This window comes from Sturnira hondurensis, unplaced genomic scaffold (genome assembly GCF_014824575.4).
Source record: "Sturnira hondurensis isolate 20B ecotype Veracruz unplaced genomic scaffold, ASM1482457v3 Scaffold0008908, whole genome shotgun sequence".
Taxonomy (NCBI): domain Eukaryota; kingdom Metazoa; phylum Chordata; class Mammalia; order Chiroptera; family Phyllostomidae; genus Sturnira; species Sturnira hondurensis.
This window is the reverse complement of record NW_028081539.1, coordinates 1,022,064-1,045,921: the sequence shown is the minus strand read 5'-3', so window position 1 is coordinate 1,045,921 and position 23,858 is coordinate 1,022,064. Positions and strand designations below refer to the sequence as shown.

At 37.2% G+C, this 23,858-nt stretch overlaps 1 protein-coding gene across 2 annotated transcripts in view; it reads right to left on the bottom strand.

Annotated features, from left to right (window-relative positions):
• Positions 1–1,313: 1,313 nt before the first annotated feature.
• The window catches only part of LGSN (lengsin, lens protein with glutamine synthetase domain), a 37,368-nt gene continuing 14,823 nt past the window's right edge, over positions 1,314–23,858 (bottom strand). For both annotated transcript variants that reach the window (XM_037056321.1, XM_037056322.1), the window contains exons 2-5: positions 13,349–13,478; positions 12,379–12,576; positions 5,833–5,999; positions 1,314–2,716 (exon numbers count right to left, since the gene is read on the bottom strand). In XM_037056321.1, the coding sequence (XP_036912216.1) occupies positions 1,517–2,716; positions 5,833–5,999; positions 12,379–12,576; positions 13,349–13,478 (1,695 nt within the window). In that variant the 3' untranslated portion in view covers positions 1,314–1,516. The remainder of the gene's footprint in view (positions 2,717–5,832; positions 6,000–12,378; positions 12,577–13,348; positions 13,479–23,858) is intronic.

Here is a 23,858-nt window from a genome sequence, read left to right as displayed (position 1 = left end):
GCACAATCAGTAATTTAAATACAAATTTAAGCTGCAAACACAGCCCTACTTATCTAAGCATTTGTTCTCACACTTCACAAAGCACCAGAGGTATCTTTGAAATCTTTAGTTTCAAAGAAGGGAGCAAATCACACGGAGCTGATCCATGCCCACACACATAACTTATTTCACCTGTATCTTAGGCACTGGCTTTCTAGATGAGACATTGTTTTTTTTTTTAAGGTTTTAAATGTTTGACCTCGTTGTTCTATGCCTGAATTCTATTTCTTGTGGATTTGTGTCTTATGGATGTTATAGCCTTGAAGTTTCTAAGCCTTTTGGAAGTTAATGAAGAAGGGTAAAAGAGAAAAGGGACATATGGGAACACTTCTGCTGACTTGTCATCATCAAGTGTTGACAAGTGTTGACATCATTCAAAACTTATTTAACTTATTTAGAAACATCACAGTGATGCTTGCAAAACAGATCCTCAGTGTGTCCTGATTAGTGAGATTATATTAGCAAGTATGTCTGTCTCCTTGGCAGTCACAACCTATCTGTATAACTGAGATTATTTACTTAAGTGGTGAATTTTTGCTTTCTAATTCTTCTTTTTTAATTTATTTTTAGAGGAGGGGAAGGGAGGGAGAGAGGGAGAGAAACATTGACATGAGAGAGGAACATAAATCAGTTGCCTCTCTTACAGACCCTGACTGGGGACAGAACCCACAACCCAGGCATGTGCCCCAACCCAGAATCTAACTGGTGACCCTTTTGCNGGACATATGGGAACACTTCTGCTGACTTGTCATCATGACATATTTTTTCAAAACTTGTTTAACTTATTTAGAAACATCACAGTGATGCTTGCAAAACAGATCCTCAGTGTGTCCTGATTAGTGAGATTGTATTAGCAAGTATGTCTGTCTCCTTGGCAGTCACAACCTATCTGTATAACTGAGATTATTTACTTAAGTGGTGAATTTTTGCTTTCTAATTCTTCTTTTTTTATTTATTTTTAGAGGAGGGGAAGGGAGGGAGAGAGGGAGAGAAACATTGACATGAGAGAGGAACATAAATCAGTTGCCTCTCTTACAGACCCTGACTGGGGACAGAACCCACAACCCAGGCATGTGCCCCAACCCAGAATCTAACTGGTGACCCTTTTGCTTTGTGGGACAACACCCAACCAACTGAGCTACACCAGTCAGGGCTGCTTTCTAATTCTTAAGACATTTTTATTGTGTAAATATATTTATTGCCTGAAAGAAACTGAATATTTCTATTTTGGGTAACCTGCACAGAGGAAATGATGGCCAACTGACAAGACATGGTAAGTTTGCATGTTACATCTTCACCACAACTTTATTGTTATCAGAATTCTCTCAGCAGTCCACTTCATTTGTCATATAATAATTTAAAAAGCATAGGCAATCTTCTTGTCAATTACAAAACCCAATCTTCAATCTTTTCTTTTTGGTAGATCAGCTACTTAAGCAAAAATCACACCTCTGAAGGAATAGTTAGGAGATCCATTCTAAATAAAATACTCTAAGAATTTATTTCTCTCAGCATCTGTTTCTTCATTTTCCAGCTCATATTTCTTCATGGCAACAAAATACCGAATGAAGGTTTCCCCTAGAGCCTGTCTCAGACATTGATCTTCTTCCAGTGCCACAAGAGCATCTTCCAGTTTCAAAGGGATCTCGGAAGGTTTTGATGGATCAAGCTCTGTGCTGTCATCCGGACCAGCCAAGGCACCATCGCTGCTTCCAAGTCCATCCAAACCTGCTGCGACAGTCGCAGCCAGCACCAGGTAAGGATTCGCGGTGGCTGAGCCCAGTTTATTTTCTATCTGGGTGCCTTTCTCCCCATGACACTTGATATTAAAAGCACAGCTGTTATCGTTATAGCCCCACGTGGTAGGCACTCTCTCCTTCTGGTCTTTACCCTCCTTGGAATAACGTTTTCGGCAGCTCACGGCCGGAGCCATCAGGCAGCTTAGCGCAGCAGAGTGCTTCAAGAGTCCGGCCAGCCACTTCTTCCCGGTGACGGTGAGCTGCTCCGTCCCAGCACAGCTGCAGAACGTGTTTTCCTTCCCTGCGACGTCCCAGAGACTGTGAGACAAAACACCTGAATTGCAGAATCCAGTCTCAAAGAAAAAGCTAGTGATGTAATTGTATTTCCTGGCCACTTCCTTGACGCCGGATCTGAGGGTAAATGCGTTATCAGCGGAAGCGATGCCAAAGTCGGGCAGAAAACAGATTTCCATCTGACCAGGCCGGGTGGAGGAGGAGAAGCTCTCGACACTGGCTCCGGTGTGGTACAAACCATCGACGAGCTCCTGGATGAAGGGCTGGTCGTGGTCGCTCAGCAATGCAGAAGCCGGAAAAGAGAGGGTCTTTGAGTTGATCATCTCTGGCACACCCAAAATGCAGAAATCGTAGATAAACGCAGAGAGCAGGGAGAAGCCGGAGTCTTGAAGCTGGTTCAGCTGCCTCTTGGCGATGTACCTCGGGGAAGTCAACAAAGGCTCACCAGTCACAGTGAACGTGTCGCAGATCACTCTGGCTGTTCTCTCGGCCCACGGCAAAACTCTAAAGGTTGATAACTCCGGTATCAGGACGATATCACTGTTAAAACACGTCGCCCTTATGTGATCCACTTCGTTGTCCTTAGGATTCGGGGCCAATTCAAGATAACCTCGGGGCATGAAAACACCGTGGATCACTTTTTCCTAAAGGAGTTAAGAGGACAAAGCAATCAGGATTTAAACCTTGAAAGCAAACAAAAAGGTGGAGATGGTGTTTGCAATTGAGGAAAAAAGAATCTGTTTAACATCTATTAGGTAACACTAACTGAATTTTAAATATTTTGAAATAAAACCCCAAAAGTACTTTTAGAAACACCTCCTTGTTTTTAGCCTTATAAGCTTTATATGCTCTTGAATCTGAAAATAGCAGTCATAAATAAAAGGTGTAATGATAAAGTGTCTTTCTAGCAAATGACAAAGGTTAAGAAAAGCCTTATGGAATTATTTGAAATGATTGTAACCAAAGGTGTTTTTCAAAGCACTTTTTATTTTATGGCGTAGTTCCTAATACTTCAGACAAGGTTTTTTTGTTTTGTTTTGCTTTGTTTGTTTGGGTTTTCCTATTGTAATCTCCATGGTTAACTGACTCAAAAGTCTATGGGAAAGAATTCCTGATTTTTCTCAGAGAGCTGACTGTAGTCAGTACCACAACACACAGGACAGGCGCCCTAACACCAGAGAAGCCAGGTCTGTTGACAGCGGCACCTTTCTCTTCATTCATTTTTACAAGCCACGTACGAATGAGCTACCTCACAGTTTCATAGAGTCCCAAAAACCTTGCCTATGAATGTGGACCTGTATCTCCACAGTCACTGTTTCCAAAATGTTATAGCCTTCCACTCAGCATGAACTGGGGCGTCACCACATCTGACTCCTAGTCCTGGTTCTTTCACTCTCTGTGTGAAGCTAGGCAGTCGCTGGATGGCGTGCACTTTGGCATCCACGTCTGTGCGGCAGAAGTGTTAGACTGAGTGAATGCTAAGGCACTTTCTAGCCATACACCTCTTGGGTTCAATGGATCTGGTCATTTATTTACCTTTTGCTAGTGCCAAACAACAGGAAAGTGATGAGGTTACAAAGTCACACAGACACAACAAAGCAATTTTTAGAAATTGTGTAATAGGAACAAGGCTTCATGTGTTGAAGGTTACATTAATAGATAGAGAAAGATGACTACAAAGTTTGATTCCCAGGGTGTCAGTAAGCATGACGAGTTTCATAAAACATACTGCCATTCTGCAAGCCAGATTGTTTCTTACATTACCTCCAAACCCCAAAAGCATGGCTACCAAAGAGGTGTGGGTGCTAGCAGACACAATCTGCCAGCCCACCCTTCTGCCTTTGACCAAGAGCCACCACCTCCTTCACTTTCCACCATCTCCACATGCATTTTCAAATGCCATTTGACTCTGCTGATCCAAATCTGTTATTACTAATAATAAAGCTGAGTAAGGTGAGCACTATTCCTCTGCTGCTTAATTTTTTAACTCACTCATGGAGTTGTGCGAGTAAACTTTATATACACATATTTGGGGATTTTTAAGGGTATTTAAGTATGAAATTCTTTCATTCAAATTTTCTCTGTAAAAAATAATGTTGTTTCCCTAACTCGCCAACTTTTTAATTTGAAAATCTGTATGCTAATTTTATATCTAAAATGGGGGGTAATGTGTTTTATTCATGAGACTTCCAAGAGTCCCTGCAATTTAAATCTGTGTGCATTCACTTGGTTGTAAACAATAGAGAACAGCTTGTTAACATTTCACTTTTCAGGAATGTAAAGGATAGTAAAGAATCACAATTTATTCCTCAGGTTATTGAATCCGTATTTTGCTGAGAGCTCTTTTCTAACTGCTTTTTACTTTATTCTTTTATGAACATTCTGAATGCAAACTACTCTTTATTAGTAGTGGTAAACATATAAATATGTATATATAAACAGATTATGGTCTTGACAATTGTTGTCTTAAATTATCTGTATAAATACAAACACCAGAACAACCTCAAACTCCAATATATATCACCAGGGACTAAGTGAAAATTTTTCGAGTAGCTCAAATCTCTATGATAACTGAAATTTGGGCCACAGTAAAGGTCACCTTTTGAAATAAGCAAAGAATTAGCTAAGAGTTCCATAGCAATATATCACGTTTTGAGTAGATCAAATGAAGAACCTGTATTATCCGCATATAATTTAGAGAAAAGGCAATCCTTTGTTAGGACAGACAGTATAAGTTGGTTGAGAGGTTTAAATAAACTCATGTTTGTAAGGCATTGAGCAGAGTGTCAGGCACATGGTGATTTCTTTCAAAAGCAGACACATCATTATCACAGGTTCCCCATTTAGCCTCTTCCAATTATATAACAGACTTTTTTTCCTATTCTGAGTAAATGGCTCATTTTCTAATACCAGTATTTTTTCATTTTTATAAGAAAGAATTCTTATCTCAAATTAACAATAAAAGGAAATATAAAAGCTAACCTGGAAACAGAAGGTATAGTAAAATAAACAAACAAACAAAAATTCTGGAAATGGAAGCAAGGAATCACTGACTAACACCTCAACTCTGTCACTGACTGCCTGCACTATATTTTTAAAAAGCTTTCTTTTCTTTAACTTTCCTGGGATATACACACACACATACATACACACACACATATATATACACACATACATATATATGCTTTATTTATCAGGTAAATATTTCCTATCTCATCTTAATATCTCATCTCAAGCTGACCTTTTTATAAGGAGAAGAAAGAGTAGATAAAGGGTTTGAGGAAAAGGTTAATCCAATAAGAGTTTCCGTCTAGAGGCAATTTTCCTAGTACTTCTTCATTTGTTGATCAACAATTCGTTATCTGTGTCACTAGCTTCCTTCCCTGGAACATGCTCAGATACTATCTCTATCACTTGCAGACACCCTGGGGCCCAAGGGTTGAACTGCTTACTGAACTCCTGGAATCATGCATTTTAGGTCATGCATTTTAGTTTCTGGAATAACAGCTTTCCACATGCATCAATCACTTAAGCCTATCAACTATAACTTAAGCTAAAATCTTTTACTCTTGAGTTTATCCATCACTTTAGGAGCAATAATGTGTTTGGCAAGGGACAAGGGAAGAAATAAAATAAATTACCAGTTTCCAGCTTAACTTGCTGTATAGATCAAGATAAAATGGGAAAGAATAATAAGGACCATTTGCTTGCTAATGGTCATGAAGTTACATTCAGTTACAACTCTACTTGTAAAACTCACTTGGAAGAAGTGCGCAGGGATACTTTTAGACCTGGACACCCCATGGAGATCTGTTGCTTCAAATCGCACAAACTGAAGGTGATTTTTGGCCATCTCTTGTTTAATGTGCTTCATTCTAGAGGAGGGTTGAGGTACTGTCGGCACTTGTTTGCTGTCCCTGTTGTCATCTGTAAAACAGAGAATGGCTCTGAAACTTAGATCATAATGAAAAGCAAAAAGAGGCTAGAGAGCAGTGAATTCTTTATTATGATTATTAACAAAAACGTCATATATTCATGTCAGTGGTTTAGAGTTAGAGATCTTACCTTTCTTACTCTGTCTTTGTGTATTCCCAAGAACATTGTCCCTAAACAGCCTAAGAGATTGTTTATCACTTGGGACTAGGTGAAAGTTAACCTTATTTGCATAAGTATGTAGCAACATCATATGTAAATACTTACTGAAAATGCCTTTGCTTATGGAAATTAGAATATATTTGCATAATTGGACAGCTTTGGCACCATATAAATCTGTATATAGATGACTACCATTAAAACACTTTGAGTTTCTTGAACTAACTGGTAATATCTAAATTAAAATTCCCTATATATAATTTTTGTTTTGCTCTGTAAAGGGCTTTTACATCTATAATTGTGTCAACAATAATATATATATATCTGACTCTAAAGCATCTACATTTTTCTGTAAAATTTAAAACTTGTGTAAATAAGCAAACAAAAGTATTTTTTAAGAATAAGAGTGTAGGAGATGAAAAATCTAGACTGAGTACTCAATTTTAAAATTAGAAACATAGAGCAATCAGAAAGCAAAAGATGAAAGGGCTATATGAAGTCCCCATATATCAATAATCACTCTAAAATTGGAAACAAAAAAAAATAGTTTTTTTAAGACTTTCAAGATAGTCTTCAAATTCTAAAACTTTAGGATTAGAAGAGACTTTGAAGATAAATCAGATAATCCAATCAACTCATTAGCTGGAGTCCCAGAGAGATACAATGAGGTTCCCCCAAATCACACTCTCACTTCATCACCAAAATTTAAACTAAGATTTGAACTTTTTATTTTATTGGGTGGCTCATCACCATAAAATGACTGAATATATGTAAAACATATAGAGGGGTCAGGAACATAACACCTATTGTAAATGCTAGCTGCTGTCCGGACCTTTAGGAGAACCAGCAGACTGTAGAAATTCAGCACAAACACTGGAGCCCATCTGCCCCATCCTGCCTTTGCCCCAGCAAAATTCTTACACTCTGTGTGCCTCGGCTTTCTCACTGATACAATATACCTATTGGCTTCCTATGGTGATTAAAGCCTATATCATAGGCTTGTTATGACAATCAAACAAGTTATTTAATAGTTCCTGGCAGACAGTAAACACCATGTAAGTGCTCCTTAGATGCATAAAGTGAGCACAATTACTCCAATTCTAATAATGCTACTATGATCATATCTGAATTGAATACCCATCAATCTGTCACATCACTGACAACTGAGTATCATTTTGACATATAATTACACTTTAAAAATAAGCATAGAGATTAGCAATCTAAAAACATAGATTAAGTAGATTTTAAGTAGATGAGGCATGAGGGAAACAATTCACTGGTTCCATCCATGTGAATATATTAGAGATAACGTCCCTTCACTAAATCATTTGACTAGTCTGAGACTCCTGAGGATTTATAACTACCTTTCATTTAACACAAACAATTAAGCTATAGTAATTACAGTATTTTATGCTAACTTAGCAGCTGCTGTGTTCCCAAACTATTCTGAAGTATTCTGAAGATATTCTGCCTAAGTAATTCCCTTTAAAGAAAATAAAATTTATAGGTATTTTAAAACATGAAAAATGTGAGGTAATCAGTATTCTAAACATCATGAGCCAATATATATGAGCTATGAATGTTTGAACAACATAAAAAAAATAAGAATCATTTTCCAGTAAAGAAGTAAGTTCATTTTATTCGTTCACCAGTAATATGGTCACAAGTAATTCTATTAGTTCTTTGCCTTATCTGTATCTTCTACAGTTTCTACAATAAACAGTATTATTTTAAAATAAGAAAAATATTGACCCACTCAAGATAGGTTTTTTTTTTAGTTACCACTACTATTTACACTGAAAACAGTCTAGGAAGAAGCAGATTTCTGTCCTCGTGAAGTTTTACATTATCTAATGAGGGAACTATACGTAATAAACATGCCATTGAATGACTCCAAAGCTGAGATAATTGACCAGGGTGAAAAGTGCTGAAAAAAAATGAATAAAACACAATCACCTGGAATATTAGTTCTATGAGATTTGATTGTAGTGTGGACAGATCCAACCATGACTTCAGTTTAAGATCAGCAAGTTGCACTGTGGATACACAGTGAGTATATGTATTAGTTTACTAGTGCTGCCGTAACAAAAGTCACAGGCCAGGGAGCTTTAACAAAAATTTATTTTCTTGTTTTATTGGGTAGAGGTCCAAGATCAAGATGTGAAGAGGGTCAGTTTCTTCTGAGGGCCTCTCTCCTTGGCTTACAGATGTCTACCTTCTTTACATGGTCTTCAGTCTATGTGTGTGTGTGTGTCCTAATCTCTTCTTACATGGACACCAGTCATACTGGACACCAGTCATACTGGACTTAGGAGCCACCTCACATGACTCATTCAACATTACTTAGCTCTTTTCAAATCCCACCTCCAAATACAGTCAATATTATGAGGTACTAGGGATTTGGATTTCAACATATGAATTGGGGGGAGACACAACTTAGTACATAAAAAGATATCATTTTGTTATCATTTCTTTCAGAGTCCTTACCATCACCTGCCATATTGTATAAGCAAATGTTATTGTCTGTCTTTCCCCACTTGCATGTCACCTCCAAGAGAGCAGAGGCTGAGGTATATTTGCTGCTGTGTCCCTAGTATCTGCATATCATAGGCACTCAGTGGCTTAAATAAGTAGGTGTGTGATTTAATTAACTAACGGATGCTGTGTGATTTGCTCTTGTCAAATTAACAAGCAAAATTTGCATCAAATATTTAGGTATGTACCCTAAATATCCATTTTTCAGTTAAAAGTTTAATTTTTATTTTACCAAATATGAGAACCCTATTCCAACCTAATTTCATTTTCAAGGCAGTAACTAATCTTGCTGCATCATTGTCTGAATTTCTTTTCTTCAAATAAATCATACTTGTTAGTTACAATTAAACCTTTTGGTCAACCTTCCCTGGGTGCCCATGATGAATAGCAGATAATTGCCAGTTCAGGGTCTCATTTGTTTTTCTTACAGTGTGGTTCCTGGGAAGTGCTCTTTTTTTCATCCCCCAGAGGACTAATAAATTAATTCAATGTGCTTTTATAGAGAAAATTTAACTGCTGTGAGTGTTTGGTGGGGGGGGGGGGGTGAAATCAGAAAATACATACAAAAAGAACAAAAATCCTCCAAGCTCCATAGCAACTAGAAGGCCTTGGAGAAATGCTGCCTGTGTTCAGTGACAATGAGGACTTACTTCAGCTGTTGAGAGCAAGCCATGGTCACTTATAAAAGGCAGATTAGTTAGGCATTTGGGCTTTCAGAAATAGCAATTCAAAAAGGAAAAGTGCACTTGAGAGTACACTCTGTAATCATGCAGTTTATGGAATGTTGGGGATAATTGGCCATGTTCCTTTCCCATGGCCTGCTCTCCTTCAACCACATAGCCACTCTGAGAGCCACCCTGCTACTGCAAATGTACCCCACCCCCCCTCTGCTGTGTCGTGTTCGCCCAGCAGTGTTAGAGAGCCCAGGTGGCCAGAGAACCTGGTACAAAGCAAGCACAGAAACAATAAAATGTGGAAAGGTAGGTCCAGAGAAGGGAGCTTTTCTTTGAAAAAAAAATGTATATAGTTATTTTTAATTCAGAATACCTATCACAGAGATGAAAATACCATGTTGAAATTTTTGCACTTATTTTGGGGATTGATTTTTATATTTTTTAAAATTATGTATTATTTAAAATACATGTGAAGATGGTTTAATTGGGGTTACAAACTTTTCCCCCCTGGGGTGCTTAAAAACATTTAGTCTAGCCCTGCACCAGAGAGGGAGCTTCGGAATGAAGTTGAGCCAATAATAGTACCCAAGCTCCTAGTTGATTCGTGCAAAGACAATTCATGACACAAGTTCTTCCCTTAGATTTTTTTACTTAAGACTAAGACACGGTAAATTCCATCTCTCTTTTTTTGGCTAAGGGTTACAAACTATTTGTGAAAGAGCCGATATGGCTGGCAGATGTTTTCTTATTAGTCTTCCCAATGTTCGAAAACTTTTTTGAATTAGTTGACCTTTAAATATCAAAAAATTTCATATATGAATCTTGAGCTCAAGCTTCTCTTGAAAAAACCAGATGTGGAACACTAGGTGAGTATTTCTTCATAGCAACCATTGACTAGAGCTCTGGAATGGAGTATGCATCTCCTAATTCATGGTTTGGCAAACATTTTCTGTAAAGGGCCAGATCACAAATATTTGCAGCTTTCCAAGCTGCGTACTGTCTGTTGCAACTACTCAACTATGCCACTGTAGCACAAAATCAGCCACAGACAATACATAAATATTCTTTACAAAGGCCAGTCCACAAGCTGAATTTGGTCCCTCTGCCAAATTTGGTCCCAAGCCATAATTTGTCGACCTCTGCTCTAGTTTCTCACAGCCAGCACCACTTCCTATTTTTCTACACCAGCCCCCTCACTCATTTGTGTTATGTGCCTGGCTCCTGTGGCATTTGTGTTGATAATCCCCAATGCTTCGGGGCTGTCAGTGCTCATTCTTTTCACTGGGGAAATTCATGAAAACAAAAGCACAGAGAAATGCAGAGATGATAGATGATGTGATAGGCAGAATAGCCTACCAAAGATTTTCACACCCTAAGCCCTTGAACCTGTAGATTATGTCAAATTGCATGGTGAAAGGCACTTTTCTGATGTTGTTATATACAATCTTTAAATACGAATATTGTTATGGATTATCCAGGTAGACCCTTGAAGGCAGAGAACTGCCTCCAGGTGTAGGCAGGAAAAAACTGTGGAAGAAGGGGAATTGGGAGAGATTCCAAACATGAGAAGGATTTGAGGCATTGCTGGCCCTGACATATAGAAACAGAGACAGGATTCTAGGAGCTAAGGGCCACCCAGTTGACAGCCAGCCAGGAAATAAGAACCTCAGCTCTACAACTGTAAGGAATTGGATTCTCCCAACAATCTGAGTGAACTGAAAGTGGAAAGTTCCCTAAAGTCTCCAGTGAAGAACCCAGAGCTCCAAAACTCTGATTTTGACCTTGTAAAACCTGATAAAAAGAAAGCAGCTGAGCGAACCCAGACTTCTGATATCCATAAGTCTGAGATAATGAATTATGTTCTTTCAAGATGCTAAGCTGGTGGCAATTTGTTATGGGATCAGTAGAAAACTAATGCACAAGTATATGGAGTTCTGATAGTGTTCACTCCCAGGCTCTACTTCCTCCTTAGCCCTTATGTGTAGCAAAGAATTTCCCTTTGCCCAGAACACCAGCCTTTACCCTTGACACCTAAGAGGTCATCTCTAAGATCTCAGAATTTCCTTCCTGACAAGAGTATCTTTGTTTACCTGGGGCTTCTGGGCCCCCTAGAAAGTCTAGCGATGTCATTTATTGTTGAGTCATGCAGTATCAGTGCGACCCCAGGAGGGCTAGAGACTGAGATCAGTCACCCACCAGTTGGCTGTGGAAACTCGATAGACTCTGGACACTAAGACTCAGGTGAGCTTCTCTGCTTACAACACTCTGTGCATATTGTCACACGTTGTTGTGGAGAGAATAGTGTCATTCATGACTCCACAGGGAGAAAGCCGATGGAAGCCCTGTGGTTAGAACTTTCCTGGACTCCCCTGTAACAAGGCAATTCCCTTGTCAGATTTTAATCTATATTCTTTCAGAATAATAAACCATAACCTTGAGTATAATCACTTTCAGTGAGTTCTGTGAGTTCCTTCTGTTACATTATGAAAACTAAAATTAATCTTGGGAAACTCCTAAACATGCAATTAGTGTCAGAAGTAAGCATTGCCTAGTGGATACTATCTCTCTAACTTCATACCCTGCAATATTTCCGACTTTCCAAACCTTGTTCATTCAACCCTTTCATTGTGGATTTCCTCCAGGAAAAAAAAAATACTTCTTTTTAACTAGCTTCTCTCATTTGGATCTCAGAGTTTTTTAACCAATGTACTTATACTCCAAAATAGCCATATCATGATTAACAAGCAAGAGATTTAGAACAACATAGAGTCACTTTTAGAAAGACTTGAGAGATCATCCATTACAACCCCTCCATTTTCCAGATAAGCAGCCTAGTGGGTACAGGAAGCTGTAAAGCACTTTATAGATGATAGCTGTATAAATTCTTCTAAGTATTCTAACTACCAAGCTAGCATTCCTCAGCCAAAATCACATTAACTCTAATTCAAACACAAATTTGTGATTAGTAGCTGGAACCATAGGCCTGTTGGTCCCAAAGTCCTTACCAGTATAGCTGGAGTCTGGGTTGAATTCACCACCAGGAGCACTGGCTGATGTTTCGAGGGGCAAGGGTTTTATCACCGATACATGATCCTGGAAGTGTTTGTCATCTTGTGGCAGATGAGATTCAGCAGAGCCATGTCCCACAACTGGTTTGCTCACATCCCCCACTTTGTGACACACCATTTGTTTTTTGATCCTTTCTGTAGTAATAAAGAAAAATGTTAAGGCATAATACCATCGTTTCCAACTATCTTTCAATGTGATATGAAGAGAAATGCTTGAGGAAACAATTTATTCCTAGGTGGTGGTGTACAAAATGAAGGGCAGTGGGCACAGTACACCCCAGCTGCAGGCCATAAGGAGTCCATTGTCTGTAGAGAATTTAAAAACAATTTTAAAAATCTAAAAAAGTCTGCTTTTTATTGTTGCTATGCACTAGCCATTCCTACTGACCTGCCTTGGAAAAACACCAATGTTCCTAGAATTGAGTCTGTATCCAAATTAACCCCTAGTTTCAGCACTGCTTTCGACTCATTAGAGCCAAATTGGAATTCCAACATGTCATATGAAAATATGTTTCACACCTTTATCATGACCTCCCAAATCCTCAGTAATAATCTTTGGACCCAGAACAGACATGTGCTTCTTTTCTTACTTAAATGTTCCTTCTGTTACATTCTTTTTTTCCCACTGTATCTCCTCACTCTGCTGCCCTTTAAATTCTGAATATTTTGGTTGATTGTTTTCATATATTTACATTGCAAGCCCATACTTGCCATCTTTTATGTTGCCCATGTAGAAATAAATTTTATTTCTTTTATTTCCTCCCATCAAATTTATTATGAAAAGAAGGACCAAATAGAGATTGTCATTGACCACATATTTTTGAGGGATGATAGTAGCAAGATACCTCCTGAGAGTAAGAGTCTCATACTCTATCGACTAAGATAGCTGAGCACAGGTACAAGGTACCTTTTGAGTTGGATATATCCATCTCTCCTATTTCAGTTGAAGAAATCTGTGATTTAGTAACTTTCTTTCTTGTCCTCCTTAATTTAGTCATCCTGTTGCCTTCCATCTCATTGCCTTCATCTCTTGCATCCTGTAATAATTAATCAACAAAAGGTCCAATAACAGATCAGCACACAACTAAATTTGGTTGTCAAGAAGGTATGGTAATTGAACAGCTAAATTTTAAAGTGAGTATAGGAGACTTTTATGACAAAGTAAATTTTGCCATTTCCACCTCTACTTACTTGAATAATTCAAAATTACAAAGCCCAACATTCTGCTGACAGGCTGGATTTTCTGCATGGCCTTTTGGATGTGGTACAGAAAATTTCATAAAATAAATTAAGATCTTGTCCAACTAGTCAAGAGTTCTATCTTTATTTTATACTCTGTGGCATTTTATATTATTTATTCCTAAATAATTTTAATGAATGCATTTCAGCTAAAAAGTTTTCTGAAGATTTCTTTTTTAGCATCTCTAATGTTTTTGACCAGAGGCATAAGAACTTGAGAATTTGATTCTCTTTTTTCTTACCTCCTCCTTATTGTATCAATATTTACTTCAAAAAAGCACTTGATAAAATGCTGTTTTGTGACTGTATTTTATATGTGTAAATTGAATGTCATACTCAAACTGTTTTAGTTTGATATATGTAAAGAAAAACAATTTTAAACTAAATAACCAAACTTCCTACACTCTTGTCTTCGACAGGATCCCTTGATAGATCTGCGGAGGGCTATTTCCAGCAGGAAACTGGGAAGAGAGGGAGGGGTCAGGGATGAGGAGCTCCTGTGTATCTGCACCAGCAATGGACAGAATCACTTCTGAGCCCCAGGACACAAAGTCAACGCTAAAAAAAATTACATTTTTTTAAGCTGACACTAGTATCTTGAGGGGAAATGAAAGTGGCATGGTCAGGGTCAAAAACTACACTCTAAAATGTTTTGAGCTATTATCTTTTTGAGGAGCAGGATCTCAGAAGTTCCATATCTGGGGGCAAGTTATATAAACACACAAGCAGAGCAGTTGCTGGGGCACAGTGGTACCTATTTTTCAAGAAAACCAATTCAGCCTCTGAAGGTGAGTAGAGAAAATTTTTTTCTTTTCCTTGTCTATATGTAATTATGATATAGTATTTTTTATTCTATGTTAACAAAGCTATACTTCACAAGGTAAATCTTTTTTGTTATTTTAAAGTTTTACTACCTAGAGTATTGTGGGTTTTTTTCACTCCAGATAATATTATACTTGGGCCATATGATACTAATTGTGAGATAATTTTTTCCTAGTCATATACAATTTTATTTAAATATTTGTGTAAATTTTCCCAATACACTTCTTATAGGATTCTGATAGTAATATATTAACTATTTACATGTTTATCATTTCTAAAATTGCATTGCCAGAAATATATATTATATCATTGTACTTTTTTTATATTTAATTTATTGGGGTGACAGTGGTTCTTAGGGTCATATAGGCATCAATGTATAGTTATATTTTTGATAACTATATTTATAAATACATGTCTTTATTTATTTTTAAGAAGTGTCATTTAGAAAATAAAATATTTGTCCAGGTATATAAGTATAAAAAAAACTGAGCAGACTAACATTTGCACTAGTTTGACCTTTTAGGGGCCCCCTTATATACAGACTGAAGAAATAAAATGAGATAAACTTTAAGATTTCTTCCAGCTTTAAACACTAACATACAACTGATACAATAATATGCTAAAATTGATATCCTAGTCAGGCACATTTCCTCAGTATAACCCTCAAAGTAGTTGAATCTCCATTTTGTAAATGATGAAAGTGAAATTCAGAATATCTTGCTCAAGGCCATATGAGTGAATAGAAGTTGCAGGTTACAAACACATCTTCTGATTTCCAAACGCCATTCTCCTTCTAAACTGCCAGAGACTGAAGCCCAGAGAAAGTTCATTTTACTAACATTTATCAGTCTCCATATAGTCAAGACCAAAAGGAAAAGTTTCTTAAGAAAACAACAAAGACAATTCACCTAGTTATTAGCCTGATGATTTCACCAATAAAATCCCAGAACTAAGTGATAGTATGTACTTCTGACTCCATAACAGATGTTCAAAAAGATATTTTTACATAAAGAATAGATCTAGTTCAGTCCTTTGACTATCTCTTGTATACTAGGATGACCAAAGTATACACTTATCTATAATAGCTGAAACAAACCTGAGATTTTTGGTTTGTCCTGCCTCCAGTGGAGTATTTTTATTCTCCTCAGTCTTTTAGTTATGATGTGAATGATATTTCAGTAAAAAAAATTATTAGAAGATGACTTCATAGGTAAACATGGCTCACCTCCTTGCACAACAATGTAAAAATTACAACTAAAATATAAAACAACCATTCACTCAGAACTCTCAGAAATTGAGCTGAATGTAAGTCTGACAACTAAGGAATTAAACAAACCACATCCACCCAGACCGGTAGCAGATGCGAAGATGCAGAATGGGTTGGTCCCACATCCTCATATGGTAGATAAAAATTCGGGAGGAATATTTTGGGAGTAAGAAGTCCTAGTCACACACCAAGCCCTATAGCCCAGGGATCCAGTGACAGAAAGATTAGTCCCCATAAATTCTGGCTGCAAAAACCAGCAGGAATTGAATCTGCTGAAGCCCAAAGCAGTTCCCCTTAAAGAACCCACACACGGACTTATTCAGACTCACTCACTTTGAGCTCCAGCAATGAAGTAGCAGTTTGAAATGCCCCAGTGGTCTACAGTGAGGAAGTGAAGTGTTTGACATCAAGGTGGGAGCTAGAAGATAGCTTTCTCCCAAACAGAAAAGCAGGCAGAGGCCATTGTCCCCTTTCTGAGCCCTCCCCACACAGAGCCACAGAGCTGGCAGCCTCAGTGAGTCCCCAGCCCCCATACTTTTTGCTAAGTGGCCCCAGGATGGGCACTAGCAGCAGCCAGCCTAGATTCAGAACATGGCTTCACCTGGGAATTACCAAGCCCAGCATAAGCAGCAGCCATCTCAAGTTGTTTTATAGCTAGCTCATGCAAGGTGCCCCTGGGAAGAACACAGGTGGGACTGACCTTGGCCTGCCACCACCTGGGAAACCCCGCCCCTGAACAGCTGATCATCCACGGCGGGTGGAGATTTGCGGTCAGAGGTAACAGCTAGTTCTTGCAGCTCACTGGCCTGAGTAAATCCCTTGTATTGACCTGCCAACACCAATCAAGGCTCAACTACAAGAGCAGGCCCACACAAAGGATGAACCGCAAATGTTCAGCTTGGGTGATAGGGGAGGCTGTGCCACTGAACTCTACAGCACACCTACTACATTAAACCATGCTATCAAGACACAGAGTCAAGCCGCTCTACCTAATATTATAGAAACAAACACAGGGAGGCCACCAAAAGGAGCAAAAAATCATGGTCCAAAGGAAAGAACAGATCGAAGTTCTAGAAAAGGAACTAAACAAATGGAGATAAGCAATCTACCAGATGCAGAGCTAAAAACACTGGTTATAAGGAAGCTCAAGGAACTCGGTGAGAACACCAGCTGCATAAGAAAGATCTTGTCGGAAACAAAGGATACACTAATTGTAATAAAGAACAATTTACAGGGAAACAAGTGTAGACTGAATGAAGCCAAGAATCAAATCAATGATTTGGAACATAAGGAAGCAAAAAATAACCAGTTAGAACAACTAGGAGAAAAAAGAACCCAAGAAAATGAGGATAGTGTAAGCAGCCTCTGAGACAAATTCATACATTACAGCATTTGGATCACATGGGTGCCAGAAGGAAAAGAGAAAAAAAAAGAAGTTGGAAACCTATTTGAAAAAATAATGGAAGAAAATTTTGCTAATTTGGTGAAGAAAATAGACATCAAGTCCACAAAGCAAAGAGTCTCAGACAAGATGAATGCAAAAAGGCCCACTCCAAGACACCGCATAATCAAAATGCCAAAGGTTAAATACAAAGAGAGAATCTTAATAGCAACAAGAGAAAAGTTAGCCACCTACAGAGGGTTTCCTATAAAACTGTCAACTGATTTCTCAAAAAAAATCTTTGCGAGTTAGAAGGGGTTAGCAAGAAATATTCAAAGTCATGAAAAGCAGACAACTACAGCCAAGACTACTGTACTCAGCAAAGATATCATTTAGAATCAAAGAGCCAATAAAGAGCTTCCCAGACCAGAAAAAACTAAGGGAGTTCATCATCATCAAACCATTACTAATGAAATGTTAAAGAGACTTGTTTAAGAAAAAGAAGATCAAAACTATGATCAGTAAAAAGGCAATAAAAACATGTTTATCAACAACTGAATCTAAAAAAAGAAACTAAGGAAACAAGAAAACAAGAACACAGAGAGAATTATGGATATGGAGAATTATTTGATTAATAATTAATTTGATTAATTATTATGGCTGCCAGACAGGAAGGGCGTGGGAGATGGGGGTGAGAGGTGACGGGAATAAGAAGTACAAATAGGCAGTTATAAAATAGCCATGGAGATGTAAACTATAGTATAGGAAATGGAGTAGCCAAAGAGTTTACACACAAGAGCCATGAAGATTGCTTGAGAGAGTAGGGGGTGTTAGGTACAGGTGGGCAAAGGGGAAAAAATTGGGACAACTGTAACAGCATAATCAGTAAAATATATCTTTTTTTATTTTAATTTTTGTTCAAGTACAGTTTTCTGTCTCTTANTTAATAATTAATTTGATTCATTATTATGGCTGCCAGACAGGAGGGGCGTGGGAGATGGGGGTGAGAGGTGACGGGAATAAGAAGTACAAATAGGTAGTTATAAAATAGCCATGGGGATGTAAACTATAGTATAGGAAATGGAGTAGCCAAAGAGTTTATACACAAGAGCCATGAAGATTGCTTGAGAGAGTAGGGGGTGTTAGGTACAGGTGGGCAAAGGGGAAAAAATTGGGACAACTGTAACAGCATAATCAGTAAAATATATCTTTTTTTATTTTAATTTTTGTTCAAGTACAGTTTTCTGTCTCTTACTCCCATCCCAACTCACCCACCCATCTCTCCCCACCTCCCTCCCATTTCCACCCCCCTAGTTTTTGCCCATATGTCTTTTATACTTGTTCATCTAATAAAATATAATTTTTAAACATTAAAATAAACTAGCATTTCTTCAGTAAAAACCTCTCAATAGAAAGCCTTTCAATACAAGTTTCTGGTGGTATTTTTACTTGTTCTTTCTAAATGACAACAGTCACTATCATTTTCCTCAGCACCATAGATTTGTTTGTAACACATTCATGTTGGGAGGTAGGAGGCAAAGGGAGAAAAATTGAAACCATAATAGCCTGATCAATAAAATATAATTTAAAAATGCAATCATTTTTAAAAATTGTTTAAAAACAATCATTTTTAAAAATTAAAAAAATTTAGTAACCAGCATTTGTGTGATTTGAGTTCTAATTCTGACCTTTCCACTAAGTGAAAAGTTCTACTGTAACATTGGTGTTTTCATCTAGAAACACTACAACAAATACAATCATACTGTGCAAGTATATCAACATTTTACTAGTACTTCATGACTAATCAATATCATGTCTCACTTAACACTTATAAAGCATCCAGTGGACATTCATTTATCACCTACATTTTTGACAAGGCAGAAAAATACTCCACAGGGGTTAAGTCACTTGTTCAAGTTCATGTGACTGCCAAGGAAGAATGGGGATTATTTAAGGGGCTCCCCACATCACCACAGCCTCACAATTGAACTAGATAGAATTCTAGTTCTACCATATAATGTTATCTGTGTAACTCATTGAAGATTGTTTGCACAACTTCTTCAATAAAACCTTTCAGTATCTTTTTCGTGTAAATATTAAAACCATCTTAACATACCACCAGCTTAAACTTCATCAGTTCAAACAACGAGGACTATGGGTAACCTACTATGCATGAGGCAAAGTTAAAGACATGAAAATAAACAGAACACAGTCCCTTTTTAAATAATCTTACAATCAAAAATAGGCAATAAAGTATTATTACGGAAGTACTATTATGGAAGTTAAAGATTTCTGTGTTGTAAAGAAAGTGATTCAGGGAGCTCATGGGTAGCAAACTCAAATCCAGGCCAATAATAAAGAACCACTATGGGCTAGATGGTGAACACCAGAGCTGACACCCCTTCCCAGAAAGGGGTGACACCCAGAGCTGACACCCCTTCCCCATGCCAACATGGGGCTCTAGCCAATTGCTGCCATGACAAAATGTGGCCCCAGTGACGCCTGTTTTCCAAATCTCCAAGGAATGCCAGATATCTGGGTTCTTATGGGAAATTTTATGATTTTTAAATGTTGGTCACGATATTTAAATTTAAAATTTTAAATTTAAAGTATAAAGTAGGGAGTAAAGGAGAAAAGAAAGTTTCTCAACCACCATGCAGAAAATCTCAAAGACTGAAATGCTGTCAGAATACGCAGCAATTCTAGAGGGCCCTGGGCACAGTGGGAGCTGCAGTGACCCTGTGCTTTTTGCCCTCAGTAGTATCTAGTGTGGTACTGAGAGATGATTGTCAAAATATTTCATCATTAGCACAGCTGTGAAAAATAATAAACACTTTTTATTATACCTACTATGTGTCAAGTCTCTTCTAAATGCTCTGTATATATTAATTCATTTAGTCTCAGAACAATCTCTTGAGATAGATAGCATCATTGTGTCAATTTTAGAGATAAGGGAAACTTAGTCAAAGAGACTAATTAGCCCCAAATTGCACATCTTGTAAATAGTAGAGGTAGGGTTTGAATCCGAGCAATTTGCTCTAGAAGACTAGGGAAGAATGCTAGAGAGCTCCTGAGGGCCAAGTGTTAACTCTTTAGTTGATGGATTGTGGAGAGATCCAAGGGCCCTAGGGGAATTGTAGGACAACTAGAGAAGTTTGGGGTGTTGACAATTTGCAGCTGTTATCTACTAGTTTGGAAACGTTATGTAAGCAGTCAGTGATACAGTTGCAGCTGACAAATCTGGTTGCAACTCCATGCTGAACAAGTAGTGCCTGATGCGTAGTAAGTAACAAATAAGATGTTAGTTGTGTATTACCCAGACACCATGCATTACTGGGGATCTCTTTGGGAAGATACTTCTTTTTAGGTTACTTCATGGTTCCCTAATTTATGGGGGAAACCTGCTATTGGGTCAGGTTCTAATCTGTTATCTAAGCAGCTCTAGATTCTGAACTCAATAAACTAGAGGAATCTCTCTGACAGATGAGGGTGTATTAAGTAGTCTGAGGCTTCTCAGAGGGAGCAGTGTGTACAACACGCTCAGGCTTGGACTTTAATGCTGCTATTATTAAACTGGCAGGGTATTTTATAAATAGAGCCTTCATATAGCCAAGGAAACTAGGCCAAGCTTAAAGAAGAAAAGGAGACACCTGAGCTGAGGATATGGAGGGATGCATTATAAGACTGGAGAAACCGTGAGCACAAGGACAGATACACAGTTTCCAATCGAATAGATAAGTATGCAAATCTAACTCATGCTTAATGCAGACAGTCTCAAAATTCTCCAACAGGTTGATTCTGATTTATTTTGACATTTCTACTGAAAAACACATCCCCACTTGAGAAATGTTTCTGCTATTATTCCATCAATTGGCTCCTCTGTCTTATAGACAAGAATGGCTTTACAGAATGTTTTCTATCACGAGATACTTTCACAATTTGTGTTTTTCTCATCACAGTATTTCTTCTGAAAGTTGTTTATATGGATTAATATAATTTTGTCATTTTGTATTTCAACTCAGTGGCTTGATCAAATTAAGTAAAAGAGGTTTAAAACCTAAAGGGATTCTGCCAGGCATTAAATATAGACCGTAATTTGACCTAATAAGTTTCCTTCCAATAGAGTAACCAGTGTTATTTACATTCTAAATATCAATGATTTTTATCCACTTACTTTTAATTTTCTCTAACAGTTACCTTTTTTATTTCAATACTTTAAAAACCTTTCTTTTGACCCCTGTATACTGGCTGTGGTTTGAAGTATATCATCCATACATTCTGATATCACAAATGATACAAGTGCACAAAACAGAAAGCAAGCCAAGAAAATCTCACAAGTTTTAACCTCTGTTAGAAATAATGGGGAAAAAAGAATTAATGGTTATCAAATTTAAAAGAATATGTCAAACTGAAAAAAATGTGTCTTCAGTTTTCTTAAAATATATTCTTCAAAGAAAAAGGGAGGGAAATGTATTTAAAATATTTACAGAGAGATACTTCAAAGAGCACATCATTCACTTGGGTCAATTTATCTAAAAATATCCATACCTATTAACCATTATTTCTATTTCTGTCAACCTGATATAAGAAAATAATTTTTAAGGATTTATTTATTTTTAGATAGAAGTATATCCCTTATTAAACTTTGTAGCCCATCCAAATAAATCATGATTATTGTCTTCTTCATCACAATTGGTAAACTATTTAGTCTCCTCTTAGATATCTCACTCAGTGCTTTGTAAAATAATTATCAGTATCATTAAACTAGCTTTCTTTCATCTACCTAGTTTTCTCTAAATGAAAAGGCAATGATTAGTTTAACCCAAGCACTGTGATTTCTTAAATGACAAGTATATATATAGGTACCTCTTCTAGGGTTAAGAACTACTGCAGATATAAACCAAGGCACTAAGACCACCAATATCCACTTAGGCAATCTAGGGTAGCAATTACATTGAACTGAACTAGGATCGTGGCTGTGGGGATGGGGAGAAAATGAGGATACTACAGATAGATTATGAGGTACATTTGGTAGTTCAGTGTCTAACTGTATATAGAATTTTTTAATATTTCCCTCTATAAAAGTAAGAAAAAAAGAATGTTAGGAGAAGGAGGAGGAAATAGAAAAATAAGGAGAAAGAGGAAAATTCGAGAAATAGAGAAAAGAAATTGTCAACGTTTAATGAGTGCTGTTCAAATGACACAACTGAGCTTAAGGAAGATCAAAGTCACTTAAGTGGCAGAATCTGAATATAAAACTAATTTTAAGCCTTTAATCTTTCTTAGACATTCTTGAAGAGAATGGCAATCCACTTCTTTTCCACTCTGGATAAGAAAGGCATCTTTCAGGTGGGAAAGGCTCAGGCAGTAGGGAGATGGAAAATTAAACTTTTAAGGAAGATGTAAATGGTTTGACATAGTTAGCAGGGAATGAGAAAGCCAACTCAAGGAACAAAAATGTTAAGTGTCCCGCATGAACTAGAGACTTTAGTGTTGTGGTAGCACCAATCCACAGCGCACAGCTAAATAATTTTTCTCTAGCAGAGCTCTGCTGGAGATGTGAAAAAACACAAGGTTGAGGTTTGTGAGCATATAAACTCAGGAAGACAATAAGAAAATAAATTGAGGATATTGGCGAGTAAGAGGCTAAAATAATAAAATGTAAAATCCAAGATAGGTAAAATAGGAAGTGAATCAGGAAAGACTGACAAGGACTGGAGATCCCTAGAAGATAACATATTAAATGTGTCCTTGTGCTTAATGTATTGCCTAGAATAAGATGGAAATTTAACAGATATTTTCTAATGAATGAATGGCAACTATGGCCTACCATGTTGAAATACAAAATCAGAAGCGACATTTGACTCCAGTCTCTCCTTCATAAATGATTCCAAGCAAAATTTCTTTGGATGTCCAACAGGATCCGATAGTACCACAACTGATGTAATCAGAAAAGCTTTCCTAGAGAAAATATCACATGGACCCCCTTCAAAGTTTACTCAGGAAGGGCTTAGAAAGAGAAAAGTTTCTGCTAGTGACAAGCTACTTCAGAACAACCTGTCTCTTCACCCCATTAATTTCTCATTTTCTTCAGAGTTTTGTGAGGATTTTTTTACTGTATTTCTCCTCTAAACCACAACTTTTTATAAGGAATATAATTATTCCCTTTAAGACCTGGGCAAAATTTTATTTCCTATTTTTCCTCATAGCATAACAAAAACATACTAATATTCCAAGAGAATTTTCTAAACCTTAAAGAGCGACATTAAAGAAAATTCAGAGACATTTAAAAGAATCAATTACAAAATATTTACTTAATCCTGGTGGTTAACAATGTTTATAGATGCTTACCTATTTTATATCCTACTCAAGATCCTGCCCAAAATATTCTCATTTTTTACATATCTAATTCACCAACCAGATAAATAAACAACATTTGGAGGTTATTTGAAAACATAGAACACATTTATGGTCTAGTATGTGATTCATGCCTTCAACCAAGCTATTTCTATAAAGTCTCTATAGTCTTACACAAAATTAGGGACTCTCTGAGATAATTATGTATAAGGACCCAAAAGACCACCATTTTCCAACTAACAGAAAATAAGATATTCTTAGGGACATATTATCCACAGGGCTACTTGTACTGAAAATTATACCTCATTTGTATATTTTTAAAGAATTTTAATCTTTAAACTTCATTGCATT